Source organism: Rhynchophorus ferrugineus, unplaced genomic scaffold (genome assembly GCF_030347505.1).
Source record: "Rhynchophorus ferrugineus isolate W39M unplaced genomic scaffold, kcgeb_rfMv2 rfM2, whole genome shotgun sequence".
Classification (NCBI taxonomy): Eukaryota; Metazoa; Arthropoda; class Insecta; order Coleoptera; family Curculionidae; genus Rhynchophorus; species Rhynchophorus ferrugineus.
The window spans coordinates 5,523,078-5,539,195 of NW_027472581.1; the positions used below are offsets into that span (position 1 = coordinate 5,523,078).

General features: G+C 32.8%; 1 protein-coding gene across 6 annotated transcripts in view; it reads right to left on the reverse strand.

The window, feature by feature from the left end:
* nompC (no mechanoreceptor potential C) overlaps positions 1–16,118 on the reverse strand; it is an 81,370-nt gene that overhangs the window by 64,964 nt on the left and 288 nt on the right. For all 6 annotated transcript variants that reach the window (XM_076394714.1, XM_076394713.1, XM_076394712.1 and 3 more), the window contains exons 2-3: positions 13,756–14,009; positions 13,594–13,695 (exon numbers count right to left, since the gene is read on the reverse strand). In XM_076394714.1, the coding sequence (XP_076250829.1) occupies positions 13,594–13,695; positions 13,756–14,009 (356 nt within the window). The remainder of the gene's footprint in view (positions 1–13,593; positions 13,696–13,755; positions 14,010–16,118) is intronic.

Below are 16,118 nucleotides of genomic sequence, written 5' to 3' on the forward strand. Positions count from 1 at the left end.
CCCAGTGACTCTCACTCTTCTCAGATCTTAAAATAATGCTCCCTGGGAAGAAATTTTCGTCGAATGAAGTAATCGTGGAAACTGAGGCCTATTTTGAAGCAAAGGACAAATCGTACTACAAAAATGGTATCGAAAAGTTGGAGGGTCGCTATAATCAGCGTATCACTCTTGAAGGGAATTATGTTGAATAAAAAAATTAATTTTGCCAAAAAAAGTGTTTTACTATGGTAGGCCGGGGTTTTTTCTATTAGCCTGTTATGTACCTGCAGCCTTTCCTACTCTAGTGTTGAAATCCTTCATAGTGTATAATTTTCCTTCTGCTTCATCAATTATCTATGTTACATCCTCCCAAAACTTTTTTTTGTTAACAATCGTATCGTCTTGTTCTAGTTGCATATACTAATATTATGCGTTTTCTTTTTCATTTTTATCAGCAATACTCCTCCTAAATATATAGTTAATTTTTGTTCCTAGTTGTATTTCATCAATATTTCAATCAATTAGTTATATCCAAATTGTTATAACGGTATACTAAATTAACGTTTATAAACTTTTGAGTACAACAAACACTCGTATAATAGTTGTTTTGTACAATACGCACCTGCTGATTTTAGATCGTCTGTTTGTCATAGAAAGGAAAATATCTTTTTAAGAGATCTATATTCACATCTTTCATAATTTAGACCAAAGAGCTCGTACGGGCATGTAACTGTTATCGCTACCTTTCAGTGGGTGAATTATATTTTACCCTAACGGAGTAAGGAAATGGCGTGACCAGAACTGCTGTGATTAATCATCTATACTCCTTTTTTAACCTTTGTGCCCTAAAAAAATAGCACTAACGAAAATGTAATGATCCCCTGAGACATGACGTAAATAATATTTGCAAAGGCTTCAAATCTATAGGATAATAATATATATAGATACTTGTGTAACGGCTCTTATATTGCTGGATATTTTTGATTTTATATATAATGTACAAACAAATTTTAATATCCTTGTTTGACACTTTATATGGAGAAATTGGCACATTTGGAACAAATAGTAATCGAACATGGCAATATTTGTTCATTTTCCATAGAAATATTTCCATGTATCTTTTACAAACTTTAAAAAATGTGTATTTCTTGTTTTCATTTTTTTTTAATTTTAAGAATAATACTGAAAATACAGTAATATATTAACGAAAAAGGGTTTATGATTTAAAAGTATGAGCTTAAACCAATCATCGTAACACTTTTCCACTGTGACTTAGGTACTTCCACGGCATGGTTTTTGAATGCATTCTTCAGACGCCTAAAAACAATCGTAATGTAATTTATTCTTGACATGTGGGGATAAATAAAGTCACTTGGTGTCAGATCAGGGCCGTATGGAGGTTGGCTCATCAATTAGACCTTTTGGCCTGTCAAATAGATGGTTGTTTCAGCCGATGTGTGAAAGCTTGCATTCTCATGATGAAAAATTATCCTTTACTGCTTCCTTTTTTGAATTTCACGAAGCTTTTACGGTAAAAAAAATCCTTATGTACCATTCAGGATTCACCACATGTTGTTTTAGTAACACCATTGGCCCATGTCCAGTTATTCCGAAGAAACAGTCGATCATTTGCTTCGAAGTACTTTGCGCAAGAGTAATTTTTGTCGAATTTGGTTCGTCTTGGGGGACCCATACAGTGGATTGTTGCTTTATTTGTAGGTCATACGCATAAATTCAATCAATTTGTTTGTCACCTATGTAGATATTGTACATAGGTTTTGATGCACCGAGACTGAACTACTTGGATATTTATTTACACCAATTGACAGGAGCATTTTTTGAGCTCTTGTCGAATTATACGGAATTCAACGTGGACAAGTCTTTCTTTACAGCTAAATTGTAATGCAATATCTTATTAATGCTGGTCGTAAAAATGCCCAAGAATTACACAATTTGACGGTAAGCCACATATATATAATCTATTTAAAGTTTTTTGTACATACGACATCAAGATGCTTAATGTATTGCCGGTCGCAATTTGTAAATTCGTTTTAGAATCAGCCAATATCTTCCTTCTCATTTTATTCTAGTTAAAAAGAAACTCAATGCTGTCTGGTAAGTCCTAACATGTAACCGAACCAGCCTGTCAAACTGATCCGGTTGTCAAAGGTATGTAAAATTGTTCAAAACTATAGTAATAAGAAGTTATAACCCTAACTTATAAACTATTGTGGCTGTATAATTAATTGTAGTGCTTAGATGTACTATAATGTTAAAATAAACTATATTTGGTAACATTTTTCTTTCATTATTTTCCATGGATTAGAATTTTATTATAGGTTAAAGACATAGTAAACTTTGAATGGACTATATAGTGATTTCCTATGATGATTTAGTTTGGTATAGATGTTTAATTCCAGGTTCCTATACACACTCTATCTTTCACCACATCCTTTCCTTACCACCTGCACCAACACAATCATATTCAGGCTAGGTAAAACCGAATATCTTTTGGGATGAATTCTAAGCTGGTCACTCGCCAATCGGTAGGTTTAATACCGAGGACCATGGTTCGGAGCCCACGTTAAAGAGTAGGTCAGATAAACCCATAGTTGGTAAAAAGAGACTTTAAACTATATGTATAAAAAAAATAATTATGAGATTAAAGCAATTAGAAACATATGCTTGTTCTTTCCTTTAATCAATCTAATCCAGAATGCGTTGCCAAGTACAGCTAGTTTTACTTAAAAATAAGAATTGAACTACAGATAATAAACTACAACAACATTATGATCGATAAACTTGACCGCACCGTGATTTAGTCACAGAGAAAAAAAAGTGGCAGAAAATCCGACTACGAATACATTCTATAATTAGAATTCCTTGCAATTAAAAACTAATTAAACGGTACCAGGAATTATTATATGGGACGCGATTAAAGTTAATTTGCATCAAAATGGAACGAGGAAAAAATATCCTCCTCCAGACCTTTAACAATAACGATCCATTAAATATTTTATGTGACATTTTAGAGACGTTTTCTAGATTAAAATTATAATGAAGTGATGAATACGTAATTAGCACTTTCCATTATAAGTGGGCGCGGTAATTAAAATATTTTTCGCGAGAATACCATTTCGAGTTTGCATAATTAATATATGATGTCACTTGAAATACTAAGTTGAACTGGTATAGTTTATTATTTGGAAAGCAACCAGTACGCGAAAATTTAAATGTTTAATTAATGTCTTGTTAATCGATATGTAAAAAGTGCCAAAATTAAATACTCTTATCACTTATTGTCCTCTTTTATCTTTTTAGCTTACATTCTTGCATGCTATTACATCTTTTGGTTAAAATGGTCGAACTTTTTATTTGCTCTAAGCACAATATCATCGCAATTACATTGCTCAGATAGTTTATTTTAAATTTATTAGAACTAGTAAAATAACTAACAAATAACATAAGCTGACTTAACCTAACAGGACAATTGAAAAGTCCACGGCCTACCATAGTAAAATCCATTGCTTTGGCAAAATAAGTTTTTTTCATCCAACTATATGTGCTGGGGGCCAGATCTGGAGAATACGGTAGATGAGGAAGCAATTCGAAACCCAATTCATGCATTTTTGCCATGGTTTTCACTGACTTGTGACACGGTGCATTTTCTTGGCGAATCATCATTTTCTTCTTCTTCAAATGCGGTGATTTCGTCCTTCAATAACGCTATGTAATAGTCGCCGTACATGGTCCTTTCTTTTTCAAGGTAGTCAATGAAAATTATTTCATTCGCATCCCAAAGTACAGACGCCATAACCTTGCCAACCGACTGTTGCGTTTTCCAACCCTTTGGAGCGGGTTCATCGTGTGCAGTTCACTCGGATGACTGTCGATTGGTCTTCGGAGTGAAATAATGTTTCATCCATTGTCACAAATCGACGCAAAATTTCGGGTTTATTACGCTTGATCATCTTCATACACTGCTCAGAATCAACAACTTATAGTTGTTTTTGGTCAAAACTGAGCTCGCGTGGCACAAACTTTGGATATAGCTTTCTCATACCCAAATATTCGTGAATGATATGATGTACACATTCACTTGATATCTTTGGAGTATCTGCTATTTCATTCAATTTATGATCATTCAAAATCATGTAAAAATCCATCATTCTTTAATGTTTTCGTTGGTAACCTTTTTTGTGCGTCCACTACGTTCACCGTCTTCAGTGCTCATTTCACCATGTGTAAATTTAGCATACCAATCCTTGATGGTTGATTTTCCTGGGACAGTGTTCGAAAACTCGGTATCAAGCCAAGTTTTAAACTGTATTTTCCCTTTAAAAAGCAATATTTTATCAGCATGCGAAATTCTTTTTATCATTTTTTTCATAATAACAAAAGTTGCTTCACTCAAAATGCTATAATTCACAAACTAACGATCCGACAGCCCTCAAATTTATACACGGATCTACTGAGGGTTAGGGCTAACTAAAAAACATGTGGATTTAGTTCTAGTAGCGTCATCTATGTGTCAGGCGAGGACTTTTCAATTAACCCGTTACTAACAAACAACTACAACAAATATATTTTCCACTGAATAACTTAGTGTAAACATTTACAAGATCAGAAGGTTTTTTCCCGTTTTGAACGTCTAACGACATTATCCACCTTTAGAAATTTTAACTTTTTTTAATATGGACATGGTTCTGGAGTCTTCTATGATGGGAATCGGCAAGTCTTCTGATGGTGGCCATAACCATAAATTTCTAGGTCGCGATCGAATTCACAAACGCGTGCCTCCTAAATATTAAAGGAACTTCCGAGAAAAGCACTAATTAAGCTCATCAACCTAATAAATAATTCTTCCAGAGTACAATACGATCCACAACTGTGGGAGGTGGCTGAAGTAATTTTGATTTGTAAACCAGGAAAGCCACCTCAACTTTGAAAAGAATAGAACCAATTATTGAGGACAAGTATATTATTTCGAATCATCAAATTGGTTTCAGCATAAGATACTTCATGGTTAATAAAGTTGACAGAAAAATAAAGTTTGTTCTGCAATATTTTTAGATATTTCTACAGATTTCGATAAAGTTTGGAATGAAGGTTTCAAGCATAAGATTAATATGTTTATTCCTAACCAATATTCAAAAATTTTAGAGTCATATATAACCTACCGATTTCAGAGTCAAATAAGATTTTTTTATTAATTACATCTTACATTAGATATGCTTAATCTTAATCTTAATTAAATTAATTTATTACAACTGTTTTGTTGTACTTGCCTTAATAATGAGCAATGCGAATACGGAAATAATACATCAGTATGTTTTTTTTTAATTAAAAATAAAACTAATCAACTTATACTAAACTTAAGAATACACTTATACACTAAAAAAGGTAAAAAAGGCGAAATCTTGGATCACTTCGTGTATCAATTTGATTTCGAGGTCATCGTGCAATTCTTCGTTGGTTACGTAGCGATAAGCGTCGAGATATATTCCGAGCTATTTGGCTTATTCTGATTGAGAAATCGCGCATCCGTTAAGTGATATAATTAGGTTCCGTCATTTCGCAGCAACGCAAAATTAACATGAGCAGATTTGGAGCTATTAAGCTGTATTTTCCAGTCTCTAGTCCAGTCTCTTTGAAGATCTTGTTGGCCGATACTTGTACTTTTTCTAAAGCCTTACACAAAGATACATCTTTTGCCATGATAACTGAGTCCTTGGCAAATGTTCCAAGTACTGTTTCTTTTGTTGTTGGGGCATGAGTAGTATAAAACAGATATAGGATTGGTTCCAAGACACCATCCTGTGGAACTCCAGGTGAAATAGATTTAAGTGTTGAGAATGTCCCTTGATGTGAGACTTGCTAATTTTGTAAATTAATCCCAAATGCTATACTCAAAGCAAGCTATGCTAAAGCTTGCGAGACCTCCAAGAACATTGCAGGGCAGTATTTATTCTCTTTGAATGCCTTTTCTGCAACCATTGTTACACTATGCACTTGATCGATTTTCGAATGATGATTTCAAGATCCAAACTGAAAATCAGGTATTTCTATAAACGGTTTAATACGTTTTGAAAGAAGTTTCTCAAATAATTTTGATATCACAGTTAGCAGCGAAATAGGCCTGTAAAATCCAACTTGTTCTGCAGGTTTCTCAGAATTTTTATGCATAATTATTCGAGCAACTTTAAGACATTCCGGAACATGGTTCAGTCTCAAAAGGCATTGAGTATATATGTCAACATAATCATTGCTTTTCGTGGCAGCTTTTTTAATAACCCAGGTAAAATATCATCAGTTTTAAGAGCCTTTTTAGGACTGAGATTTTTGTCAATTTCTGTGGCAACTTACATTGGAGAAATCAGATTTACAGCTACACCGGGCTGAAAAACAAGATTTATATTTATTATGGATTCTTTATCATTCGGCTAGAATACGTTAGCCAAATGTTCTGCGAAAAATTCAGCTTTTTCTCCGCTGCGTCGAATCCATTCATTTTGATCATTTTTAATAGGCGGTACTTTAATAATTGGCCTTTAATAAATATCCGAGTTGCTTTCCATAGAGAGTAATCGTTGTCTGATTCCAGGCTTCACTCACTTACATACTGTTCGAAGCAACTCGGTTTATATTCTTTAATCTTTTGATTTGTCTGATTACTTATTCTATTAAATACTGTTTTGTCTACATCATTTTTGGTTTTGTGCCGTACTCTTCTATCTTTTCGTAATTTTTTTTCAATACCCTAATTTCAAGGGAGTAATTAACATCATATTCTGATTTATCTCTTGATGTCGGAGTAGCTTCTTTTACTGCAGACTGAATGTGTTCTTTTATATTTCGGGTTTGCATTTCAAGATCATCTATACTTTTAAGTCTTACGTTAACACTGATTTGGTCGTGCATAATGAAATCTAAACTTGTCCCAGTTGTTGTTGTATAATAATTCGCACAAGTTCTCCGTTTGTGTTGTATAATAATTCGCACAAGTTCTCCGTTTGTATTTGATTTAACGAGACGTATTTCGAAATGTAATGGAATCCAGTAGATCTGGCACTTTATTATTGTCGATAGACCAGTAAGTGGGTTCACGCCCGGAATGAAATAAGAAAATGCTTATGCTGAATTAGGAAAAATACGATTAAATGTGCCATACGGAAGCGTATCAGAACTAGCCCAGGTATCTGCTGCGAGATTTGCCTATATTCCCCTATATTCAATTGCCTATTGCCTATATTTAATGATAATGTCATTGCTTATAGTGTTCAGCCCTGGGCTGTACCAGCCAAAGCAATAAATGGTACACGGTACATTCTAAATGATATTCTGCATGAGAACCTGAAGATAGAAACTGCCGATATACTTATCAAGGATCATGCCCAAGGATATTAACAAAGGCTCTATCATCACATCAATGTTGAGAATCACCAGCTCCTAGATGATGATGGCTTAGTCAGAAAATTAAAGAGAGTAAAACTATTTGATCTAGTTCAATAAAGTTATAGGTAAAATTCATTAAAATGTATATTAAAAATAATGACATGGATGCCCAAGGAGTCTATCGTAGAATAAATATTTTATAATATCTTAAATCCATTAGCAAGTTAGGATAAAAACAAATAGCTTATTAGTATTAATTTACTAAATTTCTATAATAAATATTAAAATATATAACAAGTCCCCGGTCCACATTTTTTTCCCAAATGTATTTTTTTGATTCAACATAATTCCCTTCAGGGGTGATACACTGATTATTGCGACCCTCCAACTTGTTTGTTACCATTTTTGTAGTACGATTTGTCCTTTGCTTCTAATAGGCCTCAGTTTCGTCAATCATCTCTTCATGTGACGAAAATTTCTTATATATATATATATATAGATATATATATAAACTACATGATAGGAAAAAAATCTATAAATTAGAAATCAATCTTTTGGCGAATAAGCGAATTGTAAAAAAGAAGATAATAATTTATTTGAATCAGTCTAAGTTCCACATTAATGCGCTTATTTATTATATTATATATGCGCATTAGTTTTCATTAGTTAATGTTTGGTCTAAGCTTTTTCGCAAACTCATAACTCGCAAAATCAATACTATAGTTGAATGAAACTTTAGAATAAACTGTGAGTTTGTATATCATTTTATTATTACGAAATATTACGAATTAGACCTCTTTAAATTCCCGGTATTTGATTAAAATTGCAATTTATTGGTTGACTTTTAACAATTGTGAAATTAAAACACTAGTTTTAGTGTTTATTGGAAGTTATCCTAGTCCCCAAGATAATAAGAGGTACATTGAACAGGATGGTTAATTTAATATTCAATATCAAAATACGACTAAGATAAAGAACTGGAACTGGAACAATATATTTATAAGAAGCTAGTTTATGCCAAAAAAATGCAAACTAATTAAAGCCAAGACAATATATGTACGTAAAAATATAATATACATTTTTTGTCATTCTGAAGTTTATTATGTACACTTTCCAACTGTATTTTTTTATTAAAAACGATAACCACTAAGATCTAAAACCAGTGAACATTGCTTTACAAATTAAAAATCACTAAAAACAACAGAAACCGAGCAATGACACCAAATTTAAAAATTATTCAGAGAATGAACCGTACGGTACATGAATAATAGTTAAATATTATGTGTTTCTGTGTATCTTTTTGGCGAATAAGCGAATAATAAAAAAGAGGCCAACAAATGATACTGATAATGATCTTTCGTTCTAAGAACTAATATTTTTATTACCGTGATGTATTGTCCATACTGAACAAATTTTAGGTCAAAAGATCATTTACTAGAGAAACCTTATACAAATAAACGTAAATAAAATAGGAACACTACATATTTTCCCAAAAACTCATACATATAAAGAAATGTTATTCCTCTTACAAAAACTGTTCTGAACTGCTATCTACAACATACATTAAGATTTTTTAATGTGGCCTTTTTAATAAGGGCTTTTGGATTTGAATTTGATGCTTTTCAGGGTATGATTATTCAAACAGTTTATTAATCCAAAATATAATTTATTATTTTAACTAGTTATCCCAGCTAGTACATAAACAAAATTCCTTTTTTATTTCAAAAAACTAATTCTAAAGCTATCTGTACAGATTCATGAATATTTCCTATTATTAGTAGTTTCTATCAATAATTCCTAATGTAAATAGAAAAAAAATTTTTGGAACCTAAAGATTTACTTTTTACTAAGAAATCAATTACTACACGATTTTCTTTTATTTTCCCTGATAGAAATGTAATGAACGTCATTTTAAAACCTTCTATAACATTAGTTGAGCTTGCGCTTTATAGTTCTTGGAAAAGATTTACTAAGAGATCAAAAAACCTTCGGAAATAAACTCGTAGTTTATGACTAAGGGGCTGTGAGCATCTTCAACCCACTTTTTGTGACATTACAATTTCAACAACGACACCTTTAATATTTAACTAAACCACAGAATGCTTCGAGCAACTGCAGAACTATCAACAATCTGTCTTCTTTCCTTGATAAGTAATTTGATTCCGGACAACAGAATGAATTCAGAAGAGAACAGCCTTAAGGGCTCCCAAGTAATCTACTTTTTAATTACTGAAATTACTACAATTACTATATCCTACAGAAAAAACTAGTGAAAGAGAACGTAAGCATATGTCTAGACACAACAACGATTGGCGAATCATTGAAATATAATAGTAATACATAAACATATTAACTTTCTCAATCAACTAACTATAAAGTAATGTATTTAAATATTAAATTAGTGATTTTCTTATATTTGCGGCCTAAGTTGTTACGATTAAAATAAATATGTCAATTATGAAATTATGAAAGTCTATCTGCATGTTATTATAAATGTTTTCGGTCCAAATAAAACGTAGATGCAATATGTGCATTGCATAAGTAACACAATACGATTAAAATGAGAGAATGTTCTCTTTTTATTTACATTTATTCGAAACAGTTTTATTAACTATAACTCTTTTTGCTTAGGTATATAAGTCATATAATATTTGCTGTATTAGCTTTTTAGAATTCTCGAATACTAAATTTGTCCTATATCATCTGTTTCTTTCGGATTCAACCAATCAATCACTTTTCGCCAATGCAAGTTTGGCTACGGGTTGTAAACCTTCTCCAGGCTTAGACTACGGTTTTTTTCATACATTATTATCATACCTGATCAACTTTTCTGCCTTAATATCTTTTCCTTTCAGCAGTTATGCTAACTTTATATCTAGAACTGTCACTAATAATTAATTTGATAACAGTTATTATGACTAAACCATAGGGGAAGAAAAAAAGCACGTCTTTCCAAAAAGCAAGGATAAAAATCAGTTGAAGCTCGAATGATTCTTTTTCTGAATTCGTTTCAAGTTCTTCTAATTGGGAACATTTTAATTTATTGACCTATAGCTGTAGACAAAATATGTCTGGCCAAACAACCAACATTGTGTTCCATATCTAGAGATATTTTTTCTTACTCCAGAAGCAATGAACGGATAGGAACTCATCGATATTGCAATGACCTCAACATCCAAATATTCTTGGGATGGTATCAATTGATACTATTAAGTTAAATATATATATTTGATATTAATTTATTTGAATCAGTCTAAGCTTCACATTAATTCTCCCAATTACGCGAGGCAGCTATAAATAACAATAGTACAACTAACTTCTTATTAGTTAATGTGAACAAGATTTTGCATGTGGTTTTCGTAATGTTGCGTACACTATTGTTGGCTTATTCTCTCATTGAATGGGGCTTTAAAATAAACTGTGGATTTGTAAACTATTTGATTTTGTGCTACTATCATGATTCAATCTAAATCTTGTAATTCTCTCCGAAGGAGAATTGAATAAAAGGCTAAAATAAATAACTCAGATATCTACCGTAATGTTTTGGTTCCGATAAATGTAAAAATTCACGAGAAAAAAAAAGATTTTGCATAAAGGCAACCTATCCTGTCACTTAACTAGGAAAATCATTACAAAAATTAATACAATGTAAGGAGGATTTATGGAACAATACACACTCTTTGCTATATTTGAAATCAAATACTGAACGAAGGGATGATAGCCCAATAATGGGATCCAAAAATCGGTGAATTCCTGGGCCATGTGTGCTGGGGTTTAAGGAAATTATATTTGATCACAAAATGTATTTTATTCGCCCTCCTCATCAAACAGATTTAGCAAACAGAATAGAACCAGTATTAAGCGCGTATATGTACTCTGATCATTTCTTCATCTTAAAAAGCCATTTTTTGTGAAAACTGGTACAAAAATGTCGAAAAGTACGACAGTATAACAGCTTTTGCACTCAAAAGCACGAGGTTGGTTTGGTCATTAAATCCCAAAAAGAATATGTCATATTTCTTCGATTATCGTCAGTAGACATCTGCACTAATAGTTTCATTCTGTTTTTTCTACTCATACACTTTGCTGATTCCATCATACACACAGTAAGACTTTATAACCATGAATATTTCACTTTGGCGTCGGTGTGTATGGCTCTTTTGTACTAACCTATGACATTTAGTGCTTGGGATAGTCGTTCTGGATCCACTTTTCAATGTCAATGATAATACGCTACAGATATCACTCTTTTAATACCCGGAAAAGTATTAAACCACCATGGTAAAACGGTTGGAGATAATATTTTTAGTTAATTCGTGTGGTACCCATTTTTTCTTCCTATGGGATACTTCCCATTGCATATAAACATCTGGAAACAGTTTACTAAGCCACTGTTAAATTGTCTGAAGACTCTTTAAGAGTTTGACCTGTATTTCCGTTCAGTAAATCTTGCAATTCATTATCATCAATTTTTTTTTTGATCATCCAGATCGTTTCTTTTTATCTACATCAAAATCGCCACTTTTTAAGTCGTTCAAATCAAAACCGACATTTTGGATATGATGAAACAGTTTTCCCACAAGTCTCTAAAAATGTGACGAGCTTCTGCACTAATTTTTTCAAATCAATGAAGAAAAGAAGAGAATGTCTAACAAGAAATTTTTAATTTTCCATAATTAGCGTCTGTATATATAGGTTAACTCAATAATATTAAAAACAACACTGTTATTTTATGTACAGAAATGTCAAAACAACCAAATTTAACAGTTAGGTTAAGTTTCTTAAGAGTTGTTAACATTGATACCTTTATATTTTCACCAAGAGATATCACTAATCAAAACATATAGGGTCGGCTTGGTCGGCGCAGTGGTAAAGGCGACATGACGGTTCTCCTACTGCGATAATCACAGGATTGTATGCTTCTAGGGCATGGTTGTAAATTTATATTCTTAGGCAAGAGTGCAAAATTCAATAATTAATAATCTCAGTAACGACAGTAACCAGGCTGGGTAAGACCGGATATATTCTGGGATGATTTCTAAGTTGGTTACTCGGCAGTCAGTAGGCTTAATACCGAGGAACGTAGTTCGGAGCCGACATTAAACCCGTAAGTCCATACTAAATAAACTCTCGTTGTTAAAAAGGAACTTTAAAATATCAAAAAGTACCTAATATTAAAGTATTGTAGCTTGAAATGAAATATGCTATTAATACATTTATTTTACACAATATACGCTAGCAAGGGTTTTGTTTAAAAAATGGAGTTGTACTTGTACCACAAATATCATCACTACATAGTATAAAACAAAGTCGCCTTTTCTGTCCCCATATCCCTATGTGCGCTTAAATCTTTAAAACTACGCAACGGATTTTGATGCGGTTTTTTTCAATAGATACAGTGATTCAAGAGGAAGGTTTATATGTATAATACATGTATAATATACTAAGGCAACATTGCTAATTTTAGAGGTTTCTAACGTGATGTCGTAAATTAACCTATTTTTTTAGGCTTATTTAGCAATTAGCAAAAACGCTGCCTAACCCTACGAGTTAGATCAAATTAATGTACTACAGTATTGTACACCATAAAAAGGTCTACAAAAAAGTCCGCGATGGTATATGTTTATCTTTTAGAGATAACCCACATTAACCATTTTTATTGTTCACTTTTTACGTGAGAAAATGGCTTATTTACGAAGCTATTTTAAGCAATACGGCATTAATCCTTATCGAATTAAGTACGTTAAATACAGTGTGCAATTAATATAGATCAATATGGTTCCTTACAGCATGTAAATTAAACAAGTATTTTCGGAGATATTACAAATTTAAAATTTGCGTTTAAAAATGTGTAATGTAATAAAAATTGTATGAATTTAGATATTCCAAAGATAGCAGGAAATCTTCATAGTAAGTATAGGGGAAGAGGAATTGTTTTACTCCAAATTTAATGCGTGCAGGCCAAGGGCAGTAATGAATGAACCAAAAATACTGGATCGATTTTAATCATGTTTTCATTGAGTGACATAGGCATATATATTTTATGCCCGTGCAAAGTCGGAGCGGGCCGCTATGTTTTTATATACAACGTTCATATTTTTTCTGTAGTGTATTTAATTTAGTATCAGCATTGCACCCGTGCGAAGCCGGGGCGGGTCGCTAGTATAATATATTATATTAGAAATAAATCCATAAAAATATAGAACTACTAGTACTCACGTTATTTCTAGCTCCTACATCCGAACCCAGATCTATCATTCTATCCAACAACGATGTTCGATTGTCTTTGACTGCGTACATCAAAGGTGTCATTCCGGTTACCTAAACATACACAAATAAACAAGACATTCAAAATCATAATTTAAAACCAGTTCTTCTTACTAAATCAGCAACCCCTGCTAGGGGTATCGTATTTGCGTCCTCTCCACTATTAGCAATCGCCTTCTCCATGGACTTCATTATCTGATCCACCGGAGCCCATTCTCCTTTTTGGCACAATGTCAGCAACCTCTGGGCGGCATCCCGGATATTCGAACCCGCCGATTGGGGTTTGGAATTGGGGGCGGTGTCTTCGCCTTCCGGATTACTGGCCGTTTCATCTTTGTTGTCCTTGTCTTTGGAATCCTTAGAATTACCTGACGACAATGATTTATTTGAAATTACGGTTCTAAGAAAAAATGTAATATGGTATTGTGATGAAAAGATAGTTAGACCAACATTGAGTTTGTTATTGGAAATTGTTCGTTTTGTCCTCCATCTACTAGGTTCAAAGAAGACCTTAGAACTCTCAAAGAAATGCCCAAACTATTGCAATCTGTCGAAAGTATTGTCGTATTTTAAATAAGTGATCTCATTTCTGATGCTATCTTAGAAAAAAGATGTAGAACTCGCATTAAACATCGTCTTTGAAAGAGTTCAAGCTTCAACAAACAAATGTCAGAGTGTGTGTTTAAGAGTGTTTTAGTCTTGAAACCATACATCAGTATTGATAAGATACATGTTCAAAAGCTCTCCTTTCATTTCCGCTTTTTTACACGCACCATCTTAGAGAACCAACAGATCCTGCAACTTTACCGATTCAGCTTAATACTTCAGCAGTAGATACCACATTATTTTTCTATATTAGTGGTATCAAATATTGAAATTCTGCACTTACTGGATTTGGTTGAGATAGCAGGAGATCTGTTATATGCCAATACTTGTGTCCTTTTTTTAAATAATTCTGGCTGGCTCTACACTTCGAACCATATGTAGAATAGGATAATGTAGAAGATGTAGAAAAAAAAAATGTCTGATTTAAAAAAAATAGAGACTGTGGGGTAACAGTGCCATAAAACAGGAACATTTCCATTCTCCTGCACGTACCATATTAGAGAAGTAAAAGCTCCAGAATCTTGGCCTATTCGACTTAATACATCAGCAGTGGATGCCACCTTTTTTCTATATTACTGATACCAAGTAATAGTTGAGGTCCTGCACTTATTGAATTCGGTTGAGATCAACAACAGCAGGCAATTCGACAGTTATCAATATTTTAGTCCTTTCTTCAGTAATTCTAGTTGGCTCTACACTTCGAACTATATCATGAAGAATGTTTTAGATGTAGGAATTTTCTTAAACATCTCCTTTAAAATAGCTGAAGCTTACAGATGTCATATTGTGAGAGTAACAGTTTGTCTCAGAGCCAAACAGCAGGAACATTTCCTCTCTTTTACACATACCATCTTAGGTAAGCAACTTCACTTGCATTTTGACCGATCCGTCTTGGTATTTTAGCAGCAGATGCTACTTTCTTTTCTTATATTACTTATACCAAATACTTGAAATCCTACACTTACTGTATTAGGTTGAGATTTACAATAACAGGCGATCCATCAGTTGTCAATATTTCTTAATTTTAACTAGCATTACTCTAGGAACTATGTCACGAAGACTATAGAAGATGTAAAAGTTGTCTTAAACATCGCCTTTGAAAGAACTTAAACTTACAGATCTCAGGCTGTAAGAGTAACGTTGTGTATCAGAACCATACAGAAGGAATATTTTCTCTGTTCCACACGTACCATCTTGGAGAAGTAAAAGCTCTCATTTGTCAATACTTTGGTATTTTCTTTATTAATTCTGAAGCCCTATGACCTGCTATGCTAATTACAGTCATGAAGAATGGCTAGAAGCCCTAACATATGTATCATCAAATACTCATATTCATCATTCTAAATTATATCATCTGCGAACATTACATATCGTAATCACAATATCAGCCAAGAATTTTTTAACGTCATATTGAACACTACGCCTCTTCTAAAAACCCATTCGCAGAACTGCATCCATCACTATTATGAAAAGCAATTAAGAAACGACGTCTTCTTGGCGATCATCAATCAGATCTCTCTAAGGAACTTAGTAAAATGATTATCATGAAAGGAGAATTTTCTTTAGTTGAAATTGTAAATAAGACATGTTATTTTAATATTATCTCTGGTAGGCTATACGTCTTAAAAACTGGAATTATGGGCCTTTCAAATTTATTCTTGCCACTTGTTCATCAAAAATCCAACTAAAAGAATTCTGCAACCTCTTCATATTCATTCAATTCGTATTGTTAACTTCAATTAGCTCTATCAGGTTTCAGACGTTTTCCAAAATGGAAAATATCCTCTTCAATGACATTGTTTTGAACATCTTGACTAGATAAAGTGAAAAATTAAACAAACGTTTCGTCTGTAATAAATGTTAACATAAAT